This window comes from Pongo abelii, chromosome 12 (assembly GCF_028885655.2).
Source record: "Pongo abelii isolate AG06213 chromosome 12, NHGRI_mPonAbe1-v2.0_pri, whole genome shotgun sequence".
In the NCBI taxonomy this organism is placed as follows: Eukaryota; Metazoa; Chordata; class Mammalia; order Primates; family Hominidae; genus Pongo; species Pongo abelii.
Window position 1 is genome coordinate 108,025,094 of NC_071997.2, and position 20,453 is coordinate 108,045,546.

Here is a 20,453-nt window from a genome sequence, read left to right on the forward strand (position 1 = left end):
GCTTAATTAAATCATCAAGATCTTCAGGGGCACAGGAATGGTCAAGGCTCAAGCTTGCTCTGAATTACTCATTTTATTCAAGTGGAGGTGCCCTTCTGGGAAGAGCGGTTACTGTCAACCAGGAAATCAGTACAACTGCCTTTGTAAGCAGACAACTGTCCTTGCTTTTTCTTTGTCAGGGCCTAGGAGACCATTTCTGAGGTCTTCTTTAGGAGTGGAACCTACCTTAGGTGAAACCACAAAGGTGAAACTTCCTTATAACAATCACACTTTGTCCTCAATTGTTTTTGTTTTCCTCACCCCTACACCTCAGGGTAACTTTAAATCAATGTTCAACCTCATCTAAGGGAAGTTTCATTTTTACCTTATCCCAACTATGGAAAAAAAAGGTTTTGTTCCCCATAAATATGACTTCAGAAAACAGTTACCGAATCTGTGTACATTTAGGTCTAGGAATGTGTGTGGGAAGTACACCCTCCTTGAGCCCTCTGGAATCACATTTACCCTATGACAGAGCAGGAGCATCGCCATCTTGGACAAGCCCCTCATTCTAAAATTCACCTTAATCAAAAACTGCCTAAATCCAAAGGGCATCAGCCTAATGGCTAAGGTCAGCATAACCATAAACCACAAATAACATCTCCAACCAGCAACACTCCAAACTCTTCACCAACCAAAGACATGCTAATCCGGAGATAACCCCTCTGTCCAGAAAGACGTCAGCCCCAAGATAACCTCCCCTTCGCCCAGACATTCCGACCCTGCCATAAAACTTCTCCCTCACACAAAAACATTCCAAGCTTGTGATAAGCCCCCTCACCCTAAAACCAACGTATACTCTTACTCTGTAAGAGAAAGCACTCCTGATGGAAATCAGCCAGAAGCCCCTCTCAGGTTTATTTTCTCTAAAATAAATGTCTTTAACTGTTGAGCCGCATTTCATGTTTCTTTCCTCTGTAACTCTTATACCCTAGCCCTACTTAGCCAAGTTGGTGGATTTAGGATTTAAAAACAAACAACTGGGCCTAATTCCTATCAAATGCATCGTCACACTGAAGGAGACTCCTCAAGTAAGACTCAATACCTATTAGTGATAAATGTTGATATATTAAAAAAAAAAAACAATAATTGAGAGAGACATGGCATCTACGGCCATGAAGTACTGCCTGGACCAGATCTTCTGAGTCAAGAAACAGCAGGCCTAGAAGTCTTTAATCATCAGACAATGTCACAGTTAGAACCCCTCAAGGCCTGCTACCATGACTTCAGTTTGACCTTCTCAAATTTCAATGGTCTGGCTCAAATCAGGATGACTTTGAGGATCTTTGGCTTCAGGGATGCTTTATTACCTTTTTATAATACTCGTTAGTTAATTTGGGCTTTGGCAATTTCTGCAGAATGTACATTTCATTTCTTCCCTGTAAATGAAGAGGCAACCCATGAGGTTGTTAAACAAATTCTATTCAGTAGCTGGAAAAGTGAATTTCCTGTGGAATGACAGGAATTACATAGAAGCAAGCAATTTTATTTTCCTCAAATGTAGCAATAATTTTAATCTGTACATACATAAAACAAACAGTGCAATTATAAAACCTTGAAGGTGACATGCATATTTTAAGGTGCAGTTGGGATGGGGGAGGATGTTAGCATCTCCAATTTTCCTTACCACTTTTTTTTTTCTAGTTCCTTATGCAAAAGCACTGAGTCAGGAAACTTCATCTGGAATGCTGAAGTTAAAGGTGAACTTCCTGAAGTCTGCGCGTCTAAATATCACAAACAAAATGGAAATGACCTTCTAGAGCAGTTTGGTAGGGACTAGAGTAATATGGCTGGCTTTCAAGCTGGAAATGAATGAAATCAGGGATGCACTTTCTGAAAAACTAAAGGAGATAATGTTTGTAACTGAGTGTCCTATTTCTGTTTCATAGTTGCTAACCACATGAGCCCTTCCACCAATCTTTTTATTCGGTATAGTTTCTGAATAGATGCTGTTCAATGGAGTTATTTGTAACTAGGGGTGGTGAGATGCAGAAGGAAGGACCTGGGGAAATGGCTTCTTCCTTGAAGTCTGAGTCCATGCTCCTCTTCCACTGTTCTTATGGCCTTTTCTCTGCCATGGAGGCAGAGGTAGCTGGTGCAGAATGTCAGGTGCTGTCATCATTCACAGGCCCAGGGATGCAGACAAAGGTGAGTGATGGGGGTCTACCTTTGCTTCTTCCACAATACCTTTCTCAAGCTTTCCTGGCCTTGCAGCGGAACTTCTAGAACTAGAAAGTCAGTTCACTGGGTTCTTGACTCAGAGGCCAGGATGAGATGGGATGTGGCAGAGTGACAAGACACAAAGGGAAATATGGTACCAATTAGCCTCAGAGCAGGATAGAGAAATTTATATTTGCACTGATGAAAATTCAAATTCCCAAAGTCAATCTAAAAAATGAAGATTTCCTTAAAGTATTAATTTTTTCTCTGTACAAGTAGCCTGTGCACTTCTGTTCAGATGATTCCAGGGACACTCTAAGGCAGTATGCTCTAGATCAGCTGGAACAGCTCTTTCTGGCAGTGACATTTTGATTTGAACCCCAAAGTAAATCCATACATGGCATCACAGTTATTAAAATAATGAAATATTACTAACCAAATGTAACTGCAATTCAATCAATGTTATATTTCACACACAAATTTAGAAAAATCAAGAGTATAATAAAAGCATAAAATTAAACAGAAGGAAATCAATTTCTACAAGAAATCAAATATATTTACAATGAGATTTAAAGGGAAAAATAAGCAACTTGGATCATAAATTTAATTTTATTTTAAATAACTTTAGCTACCTCAGCTGTTAATACAATAAAAGCAGAAAAAACAGGCTGCCTTTTATTTTTCCAGATTTAATCAGAAAATTGTATCTACAATAATTGACAGAACTCACTTCTTGTCCTTCACCCATCTCATCAAAAATTATTGCATTTTCCCCCAAACTGTATTTTTTGGATTCCTCTGTGAATATACTCATTTCGTCCTCTTTCCTGGAGGCATCTTGGTTTAAATCCATCTTTAAAAAAAGGAGAAGGGGTACATATGTGGAGGCAAAATATTCTCTTGAAGCCAACAGATACAGAGTTGCTAGAGAAGCTGATTGTACACACAAGCTGCCTGGGATTGGGATGGGGAGGGCTGCTGATTTCGAGACACGTGACAGCCTTTGGTGGACGGGCACAGGCAAAGCCCCACGGGACCCTTCTTCCTGGGCAGGGTTGGGACTGAGCGGCGGAGGTGGAGCTTCATCTTCTTCTTGGAACTTGTCGTTTTGGTTCTCCTCCAAAAGCCTTCATCCAGATAAGAAGCCAATGACTGATTACAAAAATAAGAATAATTAAATTTGGCTCAAGAAATAGATTGTCCAACTGTTCTGCCTTGGTATTTTTTCAATATCCAAGGCCTTTACAAAGAAAGAAACAAAAACATCTTTCAATCTCCCGACAAAAGCAAACTCCTTTTTTTTTTTTTTTTTTTTTTTTTTTTGCTCCAAATGCTATGACCTGAAGAATGGCTGCAGATTGAGATATCAAAAATCTCAGAAAAATATATAATATATTTGTATATCTCTGTATGTCTATTATTTAAATTTCACATTCCTTTAAAAGTGGTTATTCAGTCAGTAGCTGCTGAAGGAGGCTCTTCTGCTGGGCCTGGGGGGTCTGTGGTCCTGACGTGGGCTTTTGAGTTCCCAGTGGACCAGGCTGGTTCAGGTAAGGGTCCCCGCCTACCAGATTCACTGTACACTGGACGTCAGCAAACACCTGAACCTGTTGCACCTGCTGGAACACAAATAAAAGATGTGTTTAGACAGAAGGGTCTGCCCCCCCGGCTTATGAGTGGGTACTACTTGAAGTGGAAACTCACTAGAGCATTCCTCTAGTCTGTAGTCACCACAGAGAAGAACTCTTCTGTCTTCTTGTCCTACAAAAAGAAAATCGCTGCACTCATTTTGCTCAGGGTTCTGGAAAGTTCACACTTTAAAAATAAAATCAAAATTGGAATGGTCACGCCACCTATAGGGTTGCCATCAATACTGAAAGTGAGTATCATTGCTAATGTTGCCAAGATTGGGAGAAGCCCAGTTTCAGAGTCTGGGTATCCAGTGGTAGGTTTTAAAAAATACATGATATTTAGAAAACTGGTTTAAAACCATTCTATGGATGACTTCAGTAGGATAAAAAATCTTTATGATGTCACTGAAAAATTAAGGGCTTTCAACCAGTATTAGCAAAACAAAACCACAACTCAATAAGAGGACATCAAGCATCTAAGGTTAATGTCCAAAAGATTTTTTAGTATTTAAATATATTATTACACAGCTCTTTCACATATTGGCTTTAGAATTACAGCAAATTATCATTAGAACAATTTCATATTTGACTTTTTTCCCCTGATAGACAATCCATTTAAACACGAGCTAAAATTAACAGTACGTCTATTAGCCTTGAGAACAGTGTGAATTTTCCCTTCACTACTTTGAGTAATAATACACTTATTCCTTAAAAATGTCTAAAGTTGCACAGTTCTAGCATAGTCTATTGGGAAAACAAAGCCAGAAGTTAGTCTTTACCAACCAGCCTTATTAAAAAGTTGTTCATAGAACTGATTAAGGCCAATACCACACTTGTGAATGTTCCAGACCAGGAATGGAGATGCCTTCTAAGGCATCTAAGTGCATCTAAGTGTCTCAAACTTTTTGACAAACTTGTGTCTCCTGTTTGATAGGTCATAAAGTATTTTAGATAAGTGGTGTATTTTTTTTGGTCATTTATCACTAATTCATGCCAATTACACTCAGCTTTTTTGAAAACTTTTCTATCCTAATCGAATAAAAATTGTTTTCCATCAACCTTCATTAGCCAAATGTCAAATGCGGTATGCATCAGATTTGGACACCAGTCTGTCCCCTGGTCTCCTATCCTCTTAATCCATTTATATCTCCACTTTCCTCCCTCTCAGATGAGGCAGACAGCCCCCAAGCTGAGCTTTCCTAGTGCCCTAAGGAATCAACTCTCTAGTTAGATTTGCACTGCTTTTCTCTCCTTCTCTTTCCCTTTCCCTAGTTTCTCAAATGTGGCTTCTAGCTCCTATACGCTCCCATTTGTTACTGCCTCCTCTGGGCTCTTTCTCTTGTGTCTATAACACACCAACGCACCCAGTCTGCTCTCCAGCTGCCTCTGTGCCCTCGCCCCGCCTTTGTGGTCTGTAACGTCTCATTCTGACTCTTTCCTTCTAGAGCTTCACCAGGCCTTCCTCTCTTCCTAGGTCAACGATCCTCCTGCCAGCTCTCTTCTCGCTCCTCTCTTCTCTTCCTGTTCTCTCCTGTCTTACCTCCTCCTGCCATCCCTCTTCCCGCTCCTCTCTTCTCTTCCTGTTCTCTCCTGTCTTACCTCCTCCTGCCATCCCTCTTCCCGCTCCTCTGTTCTCTGGGTTCTCTTCCTGTTCTCTCCTGTCTTACCTCCTCCCTATCCCATCCCAGTTCCCCAGTACAGCTAGTCCCACTACTCCCCCAGTCCTCTTCTCATCTTTTTCTTCTCCCTTTCTGTACATCTGTCTTTATATTTCTGCCTAACTCACTCCCCAGCTGCTGTCTGGTAAATACAAAAACACTGGAGCAAGATTCATGATTGGCCACAACAGAAAGAAAATTCTACCACTGAAACTTCACATGACCACAAAATATAGTTCTTTTTTAGGCAATGATTTAAAAAAAAAGTCAACATATAAAATTTGATGTTTATGTTTCTACATATGAAATACTGGGGCAGAGCATAAGGTGTTTTTGTCCCCAAATTCTTAAAAAGTTCTTGATAAAGGCATGATAAAACAAACTAGAAAGTTCTGCTTCTTTAAAAATAAAACTTTTAAAAAGATAGTCTAGGGTGGGCATGGAGGCTCATGCCTCTAATTCTAGCACTGTGGGAGGCTGAGGCAGAGGAGGATCACTTGATGCTAGAAGTTTGAGACCAGCCTGGGCAACATAGTGAGACCCATCTCTACAAAAAATAAAAAAATTAGCTGGGTGTGGTGGCACACGCCTGTAATTCTAGCTATTTGGGAGGCTGAGGCTGGAGAATCACTTGAACCCAGGAGGTGGAGGTTGCAGTGAGCTGAGATCGCACCACTGCATTCCAGCCTGGGCAACGACAAAGCGAGATTCCGTCTCAAAAAAAAAAAAAAAAAGTGTATTATTGAAATTAGAGAAAACTGAAAAGACTATAAACAAACTCTAAAACCCATTTCAGCCATTTTAAACTATTACTTAAAAGGGAGTGTCTCAGACCAGTCCACAAAGGACTTCTTATATTGTCACAACTTCTCAGATAGGCAAAGTGTGACACAAAAGAAGCTTCAGATCTTCCAGGTGAGAAGACTGGTGTGAGAGCTGAGTCCCAGCCTCTGAAGATTTTCTGGCATAATTTTTGCTTCAGTTCAAATACTGTTTCAGCGCAGGGCTCTGGAACTTTAAAACATGGCTGTTTGGGTGTAACTAATTTGTCAAGCTGCCCAGTAATGTCTCTGTGGGTTTGAGACTTTCAAAAACATCTGGTGAATGAAGACTCTTCATTTTCTCGATCCTTTTTTTTTTTTTTTTTTTTTTTGTTTTTGAGACGGAGTCTTGGTCTGTCGCCCAGGCTAGAGTGCAGTGGCATGATCTCGGCTCACTGCCAGCTCTGCCTCCTGGGTTCACGCCATTCTCCTGCCTCAGCCTCCTGAGTAGCTGAGACTACAGGCGCCCACCACCACGCCCGGCTAATTTTTTTTGTATTTTAACACGGTTTCACCGTGTTAGCCAGGATGGTCTCGATCTCCTGACCTAGTGATCTGCCCGCCTCAGCCTCCTGAAGTATTGGGATTACAGGCATGAACCACCGTGCCCGGCTCCCCAGTCTTAAAATGCCTTCTCTCTCTCTCTTTTTTTTTTTTTGAGTCAAAGTCTCCCTCTGTCGCCCAGGATAGAGTGCAGTGGTGTGATCTCGGCTCGCTGCAACCTCCACCTCCTGGGTTCAAGCGATTCTCCTTCTTCAACTTCCTGAATAGCTGGGACTGCAGGTGCCCGCCACCATGCCTGGCTAATTTTTGTATTTTTAGGCAGGGTTTCTCCACGTTGGCCAGGCTGGTCTCAAACTCCTGACCTCAAATGATTTGCCTGCCTCAGGCTTCCAAAGTGCTCGGATTACAGGTGTGAGCCAAAATGCCTTCTCTTTACCTTGAGAGGACTCAGGTCCTATTTCCTACTGCTTAGACTGTGAACCCAGTCTTCTAATCTTTGTCCTTCTCAACTGGCCAATACATCTTCCTTCACCTTCTTCCCAAGATGAAGTCTAAACTAGCACTTCTATCGATGTGCCCTTTTAGGGATGACTCTTCTGTCCATAGGGTTGAATCCAAATCCCTTAGTTTAGCATTCAAGGCCTCTGGAAATATGCCCCAAGCCACTTTACCAATTTTAATTCCTATGAATACTTACTATAAACCCTTCACCTTCAGTTGATATGGTTTCCCAGGACTATGCTGAGATATTACTATTTCCCTGTTTCTGTGGCCTTCCAGTTCCTTCTACTTCTAAATCTACCTCTGCACCAGCCTCCAACAACTACCATACACTTTTCCTTCCCTTTGCCTTGGTAACTGTCCTTCAAGGCTCAGCTCAGCTCTATCTCTTGCAAAAATGCTCTTCTGACCATCTCAGCAAATTCTCCTTTCTTTGAACGCTTATGGTTCATTACTTGTAACATAAATTTAATAATTTGCCTTCTTTGGTTATGTGACAGTTTATGTGCATATATTGATGTGTTTTATCTTTCAGCAGTCCCTAACTGGTATGGCAGAAACAGTGTGGACTCTGGCGGTAGAAAGACCTGGGTTTGAACCTCAGCTCTTCCTCTTTCTAGCACTGTGAATGGTACATGTAGTTAAACCTCCTCATGTTCAGTTTCTTCATCTGTGAAGAAAAGGAATACTACCTCGTTCATAGGGTTACAGTGAGGCTTAAATGAGATAATGCATACAGTGCATAGCACAGTACCTGGTAAACCACAAGCATTTTACAAATGAAGTTTCCTTTCCTCACTTCTCCCCACAGTTCACCAGATGCTGATGGAACATATCTTATGTGTCTTCCTACTGCCATCTGTGGCATAATCCCTGTGTTAAAAATGTTTATTAAGAGACTAAATTCTGGCCTGGCGTGGTGGCTCATGCTTGTAATCCTAGCACTTTGGGAGGCCGAGGCGGGTGAATCACCTTAGGTCAGGAGTTCGAGACCAGCCTGGTCAAAATGGCAAAAACCTGTCTCTACTGAAAATACAAAAAATTAGCCGGGCATGGTGGCGAGCACCTATAATCCCAGCTACTCGGGAGGCTGAGGCAGGAGAATCGCTTGAACCCAGGGGGCGCAGGTTGCAGTGAGCCAAGATCACGCCACTTCACTCCAGCCTGGTCAAAAGAACGAAATTCCATCTCAAAAAAAAAAAAAAGAGAGAGACTAAAGTTCAACCAAAGTTACGAAAGTGAATTAAGCCCTTCCTCCAAAATTTCTAAATTAGGTTAATATAGGAAAGTGGCCACCTTGCTGTTTGCGCTGTTCTGAAACTTACTTCTTAGGAGGTGAAGTATACAGCAGGCACTCTGTTTTGTCTGAATTTACTGAGATCTTCTGAGGTATTTTGATTACAGATGAGTTTTTAGCACTGTGCTTATTTACAAAATAACAATTAGTGGCCACCATTTGTGATCACTTTATCCTATCTAAGCACTGAGTTAAACCATCTGAACTGATCTCATTGAATCCTCTCAACAATCCTATAAGCAGGTGTCATGTTAGTTCTGTGGTTATACAGCAGCTCAGAAAAGCTCCATAACATGCCCAGGACGACACAGCTAAGAAGAGCAGAGCCAGGACTCACACCCAGGTCTGACTCCCAAGGTCAGGCTCTTAATGATGCTATACAATGACCTCTGTGTATCTAGAGTACATTTGACAGCTCTGGGCTTAGAATTTCCTTACTGACCTGGGTTCCATCTGCTTCTGTTTTGAGAAGGTCAGTGGATGAGAGCTGGTTGCAGTAGAGGCCTGTGTGTCTCAGTGCGGGATCATTTATCTATTAAAGATAAATACAAGATCAAATTACAAGCTAGTTGTTTAAGCTGAAAACCAAATTCTTCAATGAAAAACAATCTCACTGACAGAAAAGTAACAGCAGCACAGCAAAAATGAAAAGCTTAGCAATTAACTGTGTTGTTACAAGTCAGGATAGTCATTCCCCTTGTGGGGTAGTGAGTGTGTAAGGGACACAAGGAGAACCTCTGGGGTACTGATGACATTCTGTTTCTTGATCTGAGTGCTACTCAGGTGTGTTCACTTTGTAAAAATCCATTGAGTTGTACACTTTTCTCTATATTCTTATATATGATACTTTAATAAAAAGTTAATTCACACATACGTATGTTAATTAGTGATAGACTCACACTTTGGTCAAGATTTAGTAACAGGGATCAGACTTATCCTCCTGCCTCAATCAGCTAAAAAAATAGACAAAATATGTGAAACAAAGGCACTGAAGACATTAGACAAAGGCAATGAAGGACAGTGATCCCTAACAGTTCAGTAGTCCCTACTGTGGCAACCACCCAGCCTACTGCCTGGAGTGTATTTCCGGCTGTATCATGGACAAAGGGAACCCAGACAGTGCCTGGCAGGCTCCCTGAGTTAAGAGGATGCAGCTAGAATCCTCAGAGCAGAATATCAGAGAGAGCTCTGGAATAGATCTGCAGTGGCCCTCAAGTCTGTAGCTCAGTACTAATCAGCTTATAGATGCAGGGGAAACAATCACCTGAATAGATGACACGGAACAATTCCCAAAGTCCCCACAGGGCTGGGAATAAGCCCTGATTTCACCCCCCAGAGTGGAAAACATCATAATTCATGTAGTATCATGTAGCATATTAAAGGTTTTACCTTGGTGGTAAGGTTAAAATTAGCCCTAGAAAAAATACTGCTTTGGTCACAGTAAACAAAAAAGCAAGGATCAAACTTCCAAGTAACCTAACCATTTCCTAGAACAAAGCTCAAGAATATTTGTAGGAATATAAACAAGGTAAAATTCATGTCTGCATCCAATAAAAAATTTCCAGGCATGCAAAGAGGCAGAAAAATATGATGCACAATGAAAAAGGAAGTCAACTGAAATCAATTCAAAAATGATGCTGATAATAGAACTGATAGGTGAGAAATATCAGGACAATTATTATAATAACCATATTCCATTTGTTTAAGAAACAAGAGGAAAGACTGAACAGATATGAAAAATATGTTGGAGATATGGAAGATATAAAAAGGATACAAATATGACTGCTAGATATGAAAACTGCTATGTCTGAGATGAAAAATACACTGGATAAACAGATTAGATATTGCAAAATAAAAAATTAGTGAACCTGAGGCTACAGTAATATACATGTTCTAAAATCAAAGAAAAAATAACTGAACCTCATCCCACTGCCCCAAAGCCCCCAAACCTAGAGAATCAGTGAATGTGAGACAATTTCAAGTGTCCTATTATACATGCAACTGAAGTCTCTGAAGGAGAGGAATAAGGATGGTGACAAAAATTATTTGAAGAAATAATGATCGATATTTTCCAAAATTTGGCCGGGTGTGATGGCTCACGCCTACAATCCCAGCACTTTGGGAGGCCGAGGTGGGCAGATCACCTGAGGTCAGGGGTTTGAGACCAGTCTGGTCAACATGGCAAAATCTCATCTCTACTAAAAACATAAAAATTAGCTGGGTGTGGTGGCGCACCCCTGTAGTCCCAGCTACTCAGAAGGCTGAGGCAGGAGAATTGCTTGAACCCAGGAGGTGGAGGTTGCAGTGAGTGGAGACTGTGCCATTGCACTCCAGCCTGGGTGACAGAGTGAGACTCTGTCTCAAAAAAACCACAAAAAAACAAAAAACGACAACAAAAAATTTTTTCCAAAATTTAATGAAAATTACATGGTCATGAATCAAGAAGCTCAATGAACCCCAAGAATAAGAAATATGAAGAAAATATACTGAAGCATATTATAATCAAATTACTTAGAACCAGTGGTGGAGAGAAAAATCAAAATCAGCCAGAGGGGAAAAACATCAATCATATATGGAAGAACAAAGATAAAATGACAGATGTCTCATCAGCAACACTGTAGTGGAGCAACATCTTTAAAGTACTGAAAGCTGAAACTGCCAAGCTAGAGTTTAGGGGAAAGAACAGTCAAAGATGAAGGTGAAAGACTTTTTCAGACATAGAAAAGCTCATTAGCCGCAGGCCTGCACTATAAAAATGTTAAAGCCAAGGCCGGGCGTGGTGGCTCACGCCTGTAATCCCAGCACTTTGGGAGGCCGAGGTGGGCAGAACATCAGAACATGATGTCAGGAGATTGAGACCATCCTGGCTAACACGGTGAAACCTCGTCTCTACTAAAAATACAAAAAAAAAAAAAAAAAAAAAAGAAAAAAAAAAAGTTAAAGCAAGACCCTCAGGCAGAAGGAAAATAATACCAAACGGAAATTTAGAACTACAAAAACAATGCAGAAAATTGAAAGTGGTGACTATGTGGGTAAATATAAAAAAACTTTTATTTAAATTTTTTTAAATAGTCAATTATAGTTTATAATTAATTTATAAATTTGTAAGTAGAATTTATAAATTTATAATTTATAATTGACTAAAGAAAAAATAATAAATTGCAGGGAATAGAACATATATAAATATAATATGTATGACAACAGTAGCACAGGAGGGACAAAATAGAAATAAATTGTAATGAGGTTCTATACATTATATATACCTCTATACATTATATTATACCTCTATACATACATATATCACCTCATGTGATACAGAAGTGATATAATATACACCTCTATACATGAGGTGATATAGTATCATTTGAAGATAAAAAAGGTAATCAGTGTTTATATATTTTTATGATTTGCTATAAATGATGGCTGCATGGTAATAGCCTAGTTACCATAGCATACTTTGTGGTTGCTGATACGAATAATGAGAATAGCAACTATAGAGAGTTATTGCAATAATCTTAAATATTGTTTTGAATTTATTCATTCTCTTCTAAAAATCTGTAAGAGGCTCCAGGATAAATTCCACACACTTAGATGGCATGCAACATATCAAAAAAGCTTACCACATTACTTCTTCTCTAAATAAAATATAAATATCCCCTTAACATTAATTAGGCTTTCAACCCCTATCCTGCCTAGGTCATGCTGTGATAACCAATCTTGAATGTTCTTTTTCTATTCTGTTTAGGCAACTTTTTCATAATGTCTTTTTTGACCAGGCCTTTTTTCTTTTAAGACCTCAGTAGTCAACTGTGCATATACTCCTCATCTGACAGAAACACGTATGGCCCATCTCTTACACACTAGTTTTGTCCTGTGATTAAAATGATCCTTTGTTCATGTTGTCTTTCCCAACTTGTACATATGCATGTCCCACAAGGCTATCTTTGTACACAGTAAGTAATGAATAAATGCTTGTTAAATTAAAAGGTAGAAATGAAGAAAATGTGTTCAAAATATAATGGAATATTCCAAGACACTATATTACATGTACTGTCTTTTTGTTTGTTTGTTTGTTTTTTTGAGACGGAGTCTCGCTCTGTTGCCCAGGCTGGAATGTAGTGGCGCAATTACCAGCTCACTGCAACCTCCGACTCCTGGGTTCAAGCAATTCTCATGCCTCAGCCTCCCGAGTAGCTGGGATTACAGGTGCATGCCACCATGCACAGCTAATTTTTGTATTTTTTTTTTTAGTAGAGACAGGGTTTCACCATGTTGGCCAGGCTGGTGTCGAACTCCTGACCTTGTGATCCATCCGCCTTGGCCTCCCAAAGTGCTGGGATTATAGGCATAAGCCACTGCACCCAGCCATGTACTGTTTTATAAATCTAAAACACTAAAATTTTATGAAACTAAAATCTTATTTATAAAGTCTATCAAGGCCAGGAGTAGTGGCTCACACATGTAATCCCAGCACTTTGGGAGGTTGGGATAGGAGGATTGCTTGAGCCCAGGAGTTCAAGCCCAGCCTGGGCAACATAGTGAGACCTTGTTTCTGCAAATAGTAAAAAAATTATCTGAGCAGGGTGACATGTGCTTGCAGTCCCAGCTACTTAGGAGTCTGAGGTGGGAGGATCCCTTGAGCCTGGGCAGTCAAGGCTGCAGTGAGCTATAATTGCACCACTGTACTCCAGCTTGGGTGACAAAGTGAGACTCCATCTCAAAAAAAAAAAAAAAAGTCTGTCAAAATTTTTCATTGTCTATCTTAAGAGCCAGTAATTATTAAAAGTTAGTGGGAAAGAATAAAGAAGTGTGGCTATTTCTGATGAGTAACTGTCAACATACCTGATTTTCCTCAGAATTAACTGTGATGTGGTGTGGCATGTGTGTGGCGAGTGTGCCACTTACCTGCTCAGGGCACACAGTGTTCATTCCTGGCATCTGCAAAGAGCTCATCTGCATCTGGGCCATCATTGGGTTCATGTTCTGAACATTTGTATTTCCACCTGCCATGGAAACGGTGATGCTCATGTTGTTGTATACTCCTGGCTGTGCAGGCGTGGGCTGGTTCTGGACAGCTTGACTGAACACACTGTAAACTCAAAAACAATCCAGATTACATGCACTGATCATGAACAAGGGGATAATGTGACTAGATTCTGTTTCCAAATAAAATACATTACATCCTTAAATTGCATGTACGGCTGTATCTTCTTAAAATATATACAAATTAATATAATTCAGATACATTCTGAAGTCTACATAAGGGATTAAACAACTGAAAAGAGCTCATTTTAAATAACAATTATCTGGCACAATATCAGAGATGCTAGGCTACAATCATCTAAATAATTAAGAAAGGAAGTTTTCCATGTAAGTAAATCTTCTAGGTAACTGACATTTACCTATCTAAACAGAGAATGTCCTATTTGAGCAAAGTGTCTGGAATATATCTATCTATCTATCTATCTATCTATCTATCTATCTATCTATTTATATCTCTTCAATAAATGTTCACTGAATGAATGAACACACAAATGAATGATTCAAAGACAGCATCCTTATATTGTGTTTGCTTGTATAGCCTCTTAGACTTAATACTTCAGGGGAATGATGGTACCTTGTTCCACTTATTTCTTGTCTCTATTAATATGTGACATATAGCAGGCATTCAGTAAATACCTGATGAATAAATGAATTATGGCATAGGTTATTATTCGGTGCTGTCAAATGGTGCAAGTTCAGATTGTTTTCGATTAAATGGTTTTATTGTATCTGTGCCAGTGAAGTGGCATACATTTTTTGAAGTGTAGTACAGAGACCATCTATAAGAGAACACCCTGGGACTCACTGGCAATTGAGACTCCCAGGTTTTACTTAAGCCCTGGTGAATCACATTTTCCAGGGGTGGGTACAGAAAGGTCCATCTTTAACTATTCATGCATACTAAAATTTGAGAGCCTTTATTCAATATCCCATAGCTTGTTGTCACTTCTCAAGGTTTTATCTTCTGGTCGCTTTCAATATGCTACAAATTAAGAGGAAACCAGATGTATACAACCAAATGTTTTTAGGTGGCAAATTTAATCCTTTTAAAGACTTCCAAGGTCTTATCAGGCCTCAACATAGCTTCATGTCTTTTCTAGGAAGCAAAATACATAAGCAATTATGTTTTTCAGAGAGCCTGTTTTACTGACTTCCTTCTTCATGGCCAAGTTCTGGACTGTTGTTACACCAAAGATCTCAAATGCAAAATCAGTCTCTATTAGGAAGTAGAATAGTAAGCAATAAATTCCATGGGAATTCAACTTGACACTTTGTATTTGAACCCTGAAATTTTTCATTGATACAGATATACACATCTAAAGGATAATGATATTAATTCTGTCTTTCCTAAGTTCTATAAACACCAAATATTTTATGACTATATATTAATTGTTAACAATAAACTGCTGGTACAATTCCACCTATTTTAATGTTAATTCTATAGAATTTGATTTTAAAAATAATTTTCCCCATCAATAGTTTATCTATTCCTTGCTAGCTCTTAGTGTTAAGAAGAATATACTGACATTTACAGTTTCCAGTAGACTAAGGTAATCATACTGAATTGACAGGCCAAGAAACAGCCTATTTATCATGTCTGAAGAAAAGTACAGAATTTTCTCCCAAGTAATTATAAAACACAAATGCCCACAGAAAATTATATGACTAGGAAATAGTCAATAATACACCTGTGGACCATTAACGTCTGCACAGTGTGTATGCTTATGAGGCAGTGTTCCTACAACTAAAGGTGAGAAAAAAGCCTACTAATCTATGTCTATTTTCTTTTGTTTTTGGAGATGGAGTTTTACTCTTGTTGCCCAGGCTGGAGTGTAATAGCACAAACTCAGCTCACCGTAACCTCTGCCTCTTGGGTTCAAGTGATTCTCCTGCCTCAGCCTCCCGAGTAGCTAGGATTACAGGCATGCACCATCATGCCTGGCTAATTTTGTTTTTTTTTTTTTTTTTTTTTTTTTTTTTTTTTTTTAGTAGAGATGGGGTTTTGCCATGTTGGTCAGGCTGCTCTCAACCTCCTGACCTCAGGTGATCAACCTGCCTCGGCATCAGCCACCGCACCCAGCCTCTATGCCTGTTTTCTAAAGAGAACATTTCTGCCTAAGACAGTACTCATTTGTCAATTGATACATAAGTCACCACTGCGGAGGAGCAAGGCTATGTAAGTTAATGCACGTGGAAACTTCAAGGACTGCAATGGTGTCATACTTACTGAAAAAAATTTAGAGATTAATTTCCTTTCAAATTAATATTTGGGACTGTATATTAGTTTAAGTTCTTTCAAACTGCTCCTGCCAATAGTTCCATTTTAGCATCTTCCATTAAGGGAAGAAGACCAAGCTCTTCTGCAGCTGCAATCACTGTCCCAGGTCCTAGAAAGACGTCTGGGTTCACTGGCACCTAAAGTCCAACATTCACAGGCCCTCTTCCTCACTCTGCTTTCCTGCCTGCTTTGTAGCAGCTGTCACAGTTTTCTCAGGGTAGCACTAGGTATTTGGTAGTCACTAAATGATGAGAAAAAGAGAAGGATGAACTCTGGCCCAGAGTGGGTTCCACAGATATTACAGGTATTAACAAGCAGGGGAGTCCCTGGTCAGAGAAGTCTGAGAAACAAAAGGTTAAACAACAGGACTTCTTATCCTTTAAAATGCTAATAAGCAATGGGATTCTCCCATCAACCAGCCTTACACAGAAGCACCATCCAGTTCCAGGACACACAGGTTTGTTTAACCATTTCTTTCTCTTGCCGCCAGAGAGATAATGAAAAAGTATCACATTACACTACCTCTGAACTCTATTACGTCATTCTACTTAATGGTTCTCTGACCCTTTCATGTTTTAATTCTCTCTGACCTGCCCCCTCACCAACCAGACTCTTCGTTATTTGGCAGCAGGGGTTGTTTTTCAGTGTTCCTCATGGTATCTTGTGTTGTGTGACAGAGATAGTGAGTGGTCACTGTCTCCAGGTGATATACGCTAATATACAATGCTTATGATGACTAATAAGCTTTTTGCACATGAACCAAATGAGCAATTGTGAGTGTTTAAAGAGTTGGTGGTAACTGTTTTCTTTCCCAAATGATTTGGGAAGTCAAAGTTTGCAAAAACTACTAAAATACAACAAAAACCTATATCCATATTTGAATCTGAATCCAAGATGTTGACTTAGGGAGTTTTTGCACTCATTTGTTCAACAGATGTATATGAAGGGCCTCCCTGTTCCACAGTATGGAGAAACAGAAATAATACCAAATAAAGTCCTTGCTCTTATGATGCTCATATTCTAGATGGAGAAGAAAAATCACAAATAAATAGACTATCACACAATATGTCAAGTGTTAATCACTATGAAAAAAGTAAAGAATGGAAAGGAGGCGCCAGGGGTAGAAAATGCTATTATTTCAGAAATGATGGTCAGGGAAGTGTAATAAGGTGACATTTAACATCTGTGTTTAATAAAGTGACATTTAAGGAAAGACTTGAAGTGTGAGAGACAAGCCATGTGGCCACTGAGGGAAGAACATTCCAGCAGAGAGATTAAAAAATGCAAACATCCTGAGTTTGCAGTGTACTTAGCACATCTGAGGAGCAGAAGGATAAAAGGAAGCCATTGTGGCAGAGTGAGCGGTGAGAATAACAGATGGGATCAGAGAGGTATCCAGGAACAAGATGATGTGGGGTTTTACGGGCCCTATTCTGTATTTTGAGTAAGATGGGGAGCTACTGGATGAGTTGTGCGTAAAGGACGGACATACTCTGCCTCATGTTTTAAAAGCATGGCTCTGGCTACCATGTGGAGATTAAATGATGGTGCAGCAAGGGTGGAAGCAGGAGAGGAAGCTACCGGAATGGCCCAGGGAAAAGATGATTGTGGGTTGCATTAAGGTGCACATGTGGAATAGGTAAGAAGAGAGAGGTGCTAAGAAGCTGACATGATTTGCTGATGTGTTGGATGTGGGATGTGAGAAAGAGAAAGACTTTTCTTCTGGACAAGTGGAAAATGGAATTGTCATTTACTGAAATGGGAAAAAGTAACCCAGAGGAGCAGGTCTGGTGAAAATATCACTTTAGTTTTCATCGTGTTAAGTTTGAGACGCCTATTAGACTTGTAAGTGGAGACATTGGTTGGGCAGCTGAACATACAGTATGGTGTTCAGGAAAGCCATCTGCACTGGAGGTTTAAATTTGGGAGTCAAGCATAGAAATAGGCATTGACAATAGTAAGATGGGTGATGCAATCAAAGGAGGGAGTGGGTATGGGGAAGAGGTCCTAGAATCAACTCTGGGGCCCTCAAATGGAGGTCATGGAGATGAGAAAGATCCTCAAGGACACTAAGTGATAGGAGGAGAGTCACTTTTCTCAAGAGAGAGAGTTGTTCTAGAAACCAAATGAAGAGCTTCAAGAAAGAATAAATGCTCAAATATGTCAAATGCTACTGACGAGCATTGCTTTTGGCACTGAAAAGGACATTTAACTATCTTGACAGGGACACTTTTTGTGGAATGATGGGAATGAAAGCCTGATTAGTTCAACAAGGAGTAGGAGTAGGGGAAGTGGATAGAGTATAATCTTTTAAGGAATTTAACTGTAAAGGGGAGCAGAGAAATAGCTTATTGAGACATGTCAGCATGACTGTTTTTTTTTTTTTTCCAAGCCATATTTCAATACTTAGGTGGAGGTATGAAGCAAGAGTTTAGTTGGATTTCATTAGGGAGAATTTTGCCAAGCATAAGTGCAACAGAGGGAGAGCTAGGCAAGGGAGTCAGAGTACCTGTAAGGTAGTGATTATAATGATGGGCCACAAAATCCAGAGTGAGTTTAGGAAGCTGGGATTAGAATACATTAGGAGACTAAATTCCTCTTGTATTACAGATATGGTTCCATTTCTACCTAATTTATACATGGTCCTCATTGAGACCTATACAGTTCTCTAACATGAAGATTTTCTCTCACCTTTCAATGAACTTTAGAAGAATATAGTCTTGTGTTTTCAACTTTAACTGCCTTACTTATTATGTTGTCAGATCAGACAGCTTCCCTGTCATTAGAACTAAGACACAACCAAATTAAAATCCTTATAAAACTCAAAGTGATGTGTGAAAAGTTCAGCAGCCAGGATTTGGAAAAAAAAAAGGCTTTAGTGAGATAATTCTAAGCAAGATGGGTAAGTCAAGGTCACTAAAAATCTAGAGATTCAAAAAGGGGTAAGCCTTAAAAACTTTTGTTATTGTTATAAAGTCTTTAAATACATCGAGAAAAGTGAAACTTGTGTGCTCACTACTCAGCTCTATTGAATTCTGACATTTGCCATTCTTTGTTTTAGATTTATAAGATTTTAAAGTGTTCTTATAAAGAAAAACTTTTTAAAAAGTACCCATTTCTACGTCTGTCCCAGGGAAGCTCTGTTACTGATGTGAGCTCATCATATTCTGCAGGTGTGCTCAGGTTAGGATGGAAAGGTTGGGGACACTAGATCACTTTTCTGTACTGTCGGCACACAAATTTGCCTTAGAAGTGACTTGATACTTATAAGATTTAAAAATCATTTTTCTTTGCTGATAATATAAAATTTAGTTCTTTCCATTATGCAAATGGAAGTAGCCAATAATCTACTTAGCTTGTGAATACAATCAGCCCATGAAAGCATGGCTGTTATTATGTGCTGCTTTCTGTCTCCACACATAAACGGGGGAATGGGGAAATGTCATATAAATGTAGCCATATGTGGCCTTTTGTGTCCGGCCTTCTTTCACTTTGCATAATGTTCCCGAGGTTCAACCATTGTAGCATTTATCAGTCTCAGGGATTTATCACAGTACCAAGGATGCTCATATATAAAAACTGCCCCCTTACTTGTTGTTTCCTATCGCTCCTTGCTGCCAGGCCTTCATGTCTGGTGACTGATACCCGGAGGCAGGTGGAGTTTGCTGGAGCAGAGAACTCTGAGGAGGAGGGATTGGCATCGGCACCATGGAGCTCCCAGGGCTTAGAGATGGAGCAAAGTTGGCCTCACCTTGGGGAACCATTCCTGTAAATTGACACAAGTTAATTTATGTTGATATACTATAAATTTATTAACCCCATAAATGAAAAAACCCAAAAGGATCTGTCACAATATATTTACAAATAACTTTCTTATTTGCCTTGTCTTGTGTCAGGCAATATATTCACAAATATCGCATTCAACAGAGCATGGAAAAAATTTAGTATCTTAAACTAGGGCAAGAAATCTCAGCATAAACCAATAGATAAATAAATGTAAGTTCGGAATAATGCTTTCCATTCACTAAGATGTTGATTTGTGCAGCAGGATTGTATATGATCTGTTTCTGTTCTTTTTTGCTTATGTGAATTTTTAAGTGTAAAAATATGTATGAACATACATGATGAATTACTTGTGTAGTAAATTAAACTTTTTTTTTTTTTTCTCCCCGAGATGGAGTCTTGCTCTGTCACCCAGGCAGGAGTGCAGTGGTGCGATCTTGGCTCACTGCAACCTCCACCTTCTGGGTTCAAGGAATTCTCCTGCCTCAGCCTCTCAGGTAGCTGGGATTACAGGCATCTGCCACTGCGCCTGGCTAATTTTTGTATTTTTAGAGGAGACGGAGTTTCACCATGTTGGCCAGGCTGGTCTTGAACTCCTGACTTCAGGTGATCCACCCACCTCGGCCTCCCAAAATGCTGGGATTACAGGTGTGAGCCACCGCGCCCAGCTGTAAATTAAACTTGAAAAGGAAAAAAATAGTTAAGAAAAAGCCACGTGTGGCCGGGTGCCATGGCTCA

At 39.7% G+C, this 20,453-nt stretch overlaps 1 protein-coding gene across 9 annotated transcripts in view; it reads right to left on the bottom strand.

Moving 5' to 3' along the window:
- Nucleotides 1-1,440: 1,440 nt before the first annotated feature.
- The window catches only part of NCOA1 (nuclear receptor coactivator 1), a 279,034-nt gene continuing 260,021 nt past the window's right edge, over nucleotides 1,441-20,453 (bottom strand). For 6 of the 9 annotated variants that reach the window (XM_063713752.1, XM_024242456.3, XM_054548294.2 and 3 more), the window contains 4 exons: nucleotides 19,524-19,698; nucleotides 13,517-13,700; nucleotides 9,054-9,143; nucleotides 1,441-3,818 (listed from right to left, as the gene is read on the bottom strand). In XM_063713752.1, the coding sequence (XP_063569822.1) occupies nucleotides 3,648-3,818; nucleotides 9,054-9,143; nucleotides 13,517-13,700; nucleotides 19,524-19,698 (620 nt within the window). In that variant the 3' untranslated portion in view covers nucleotides 1,441-3,647. Of the gene's footprint in view, nucleotides 3,819-3,903; nucleotides 3,961-9,053; nucleotides 9,144-13,516; nucleotides 13,701-19,523; nucleotides 19,699-20,453 lie in introns of all 9 variants that reach the window. The other 3 variants (XM_063713754.1, XM_063713753.1, XM_024242465.3) reach the window with 3 other exon arrangements.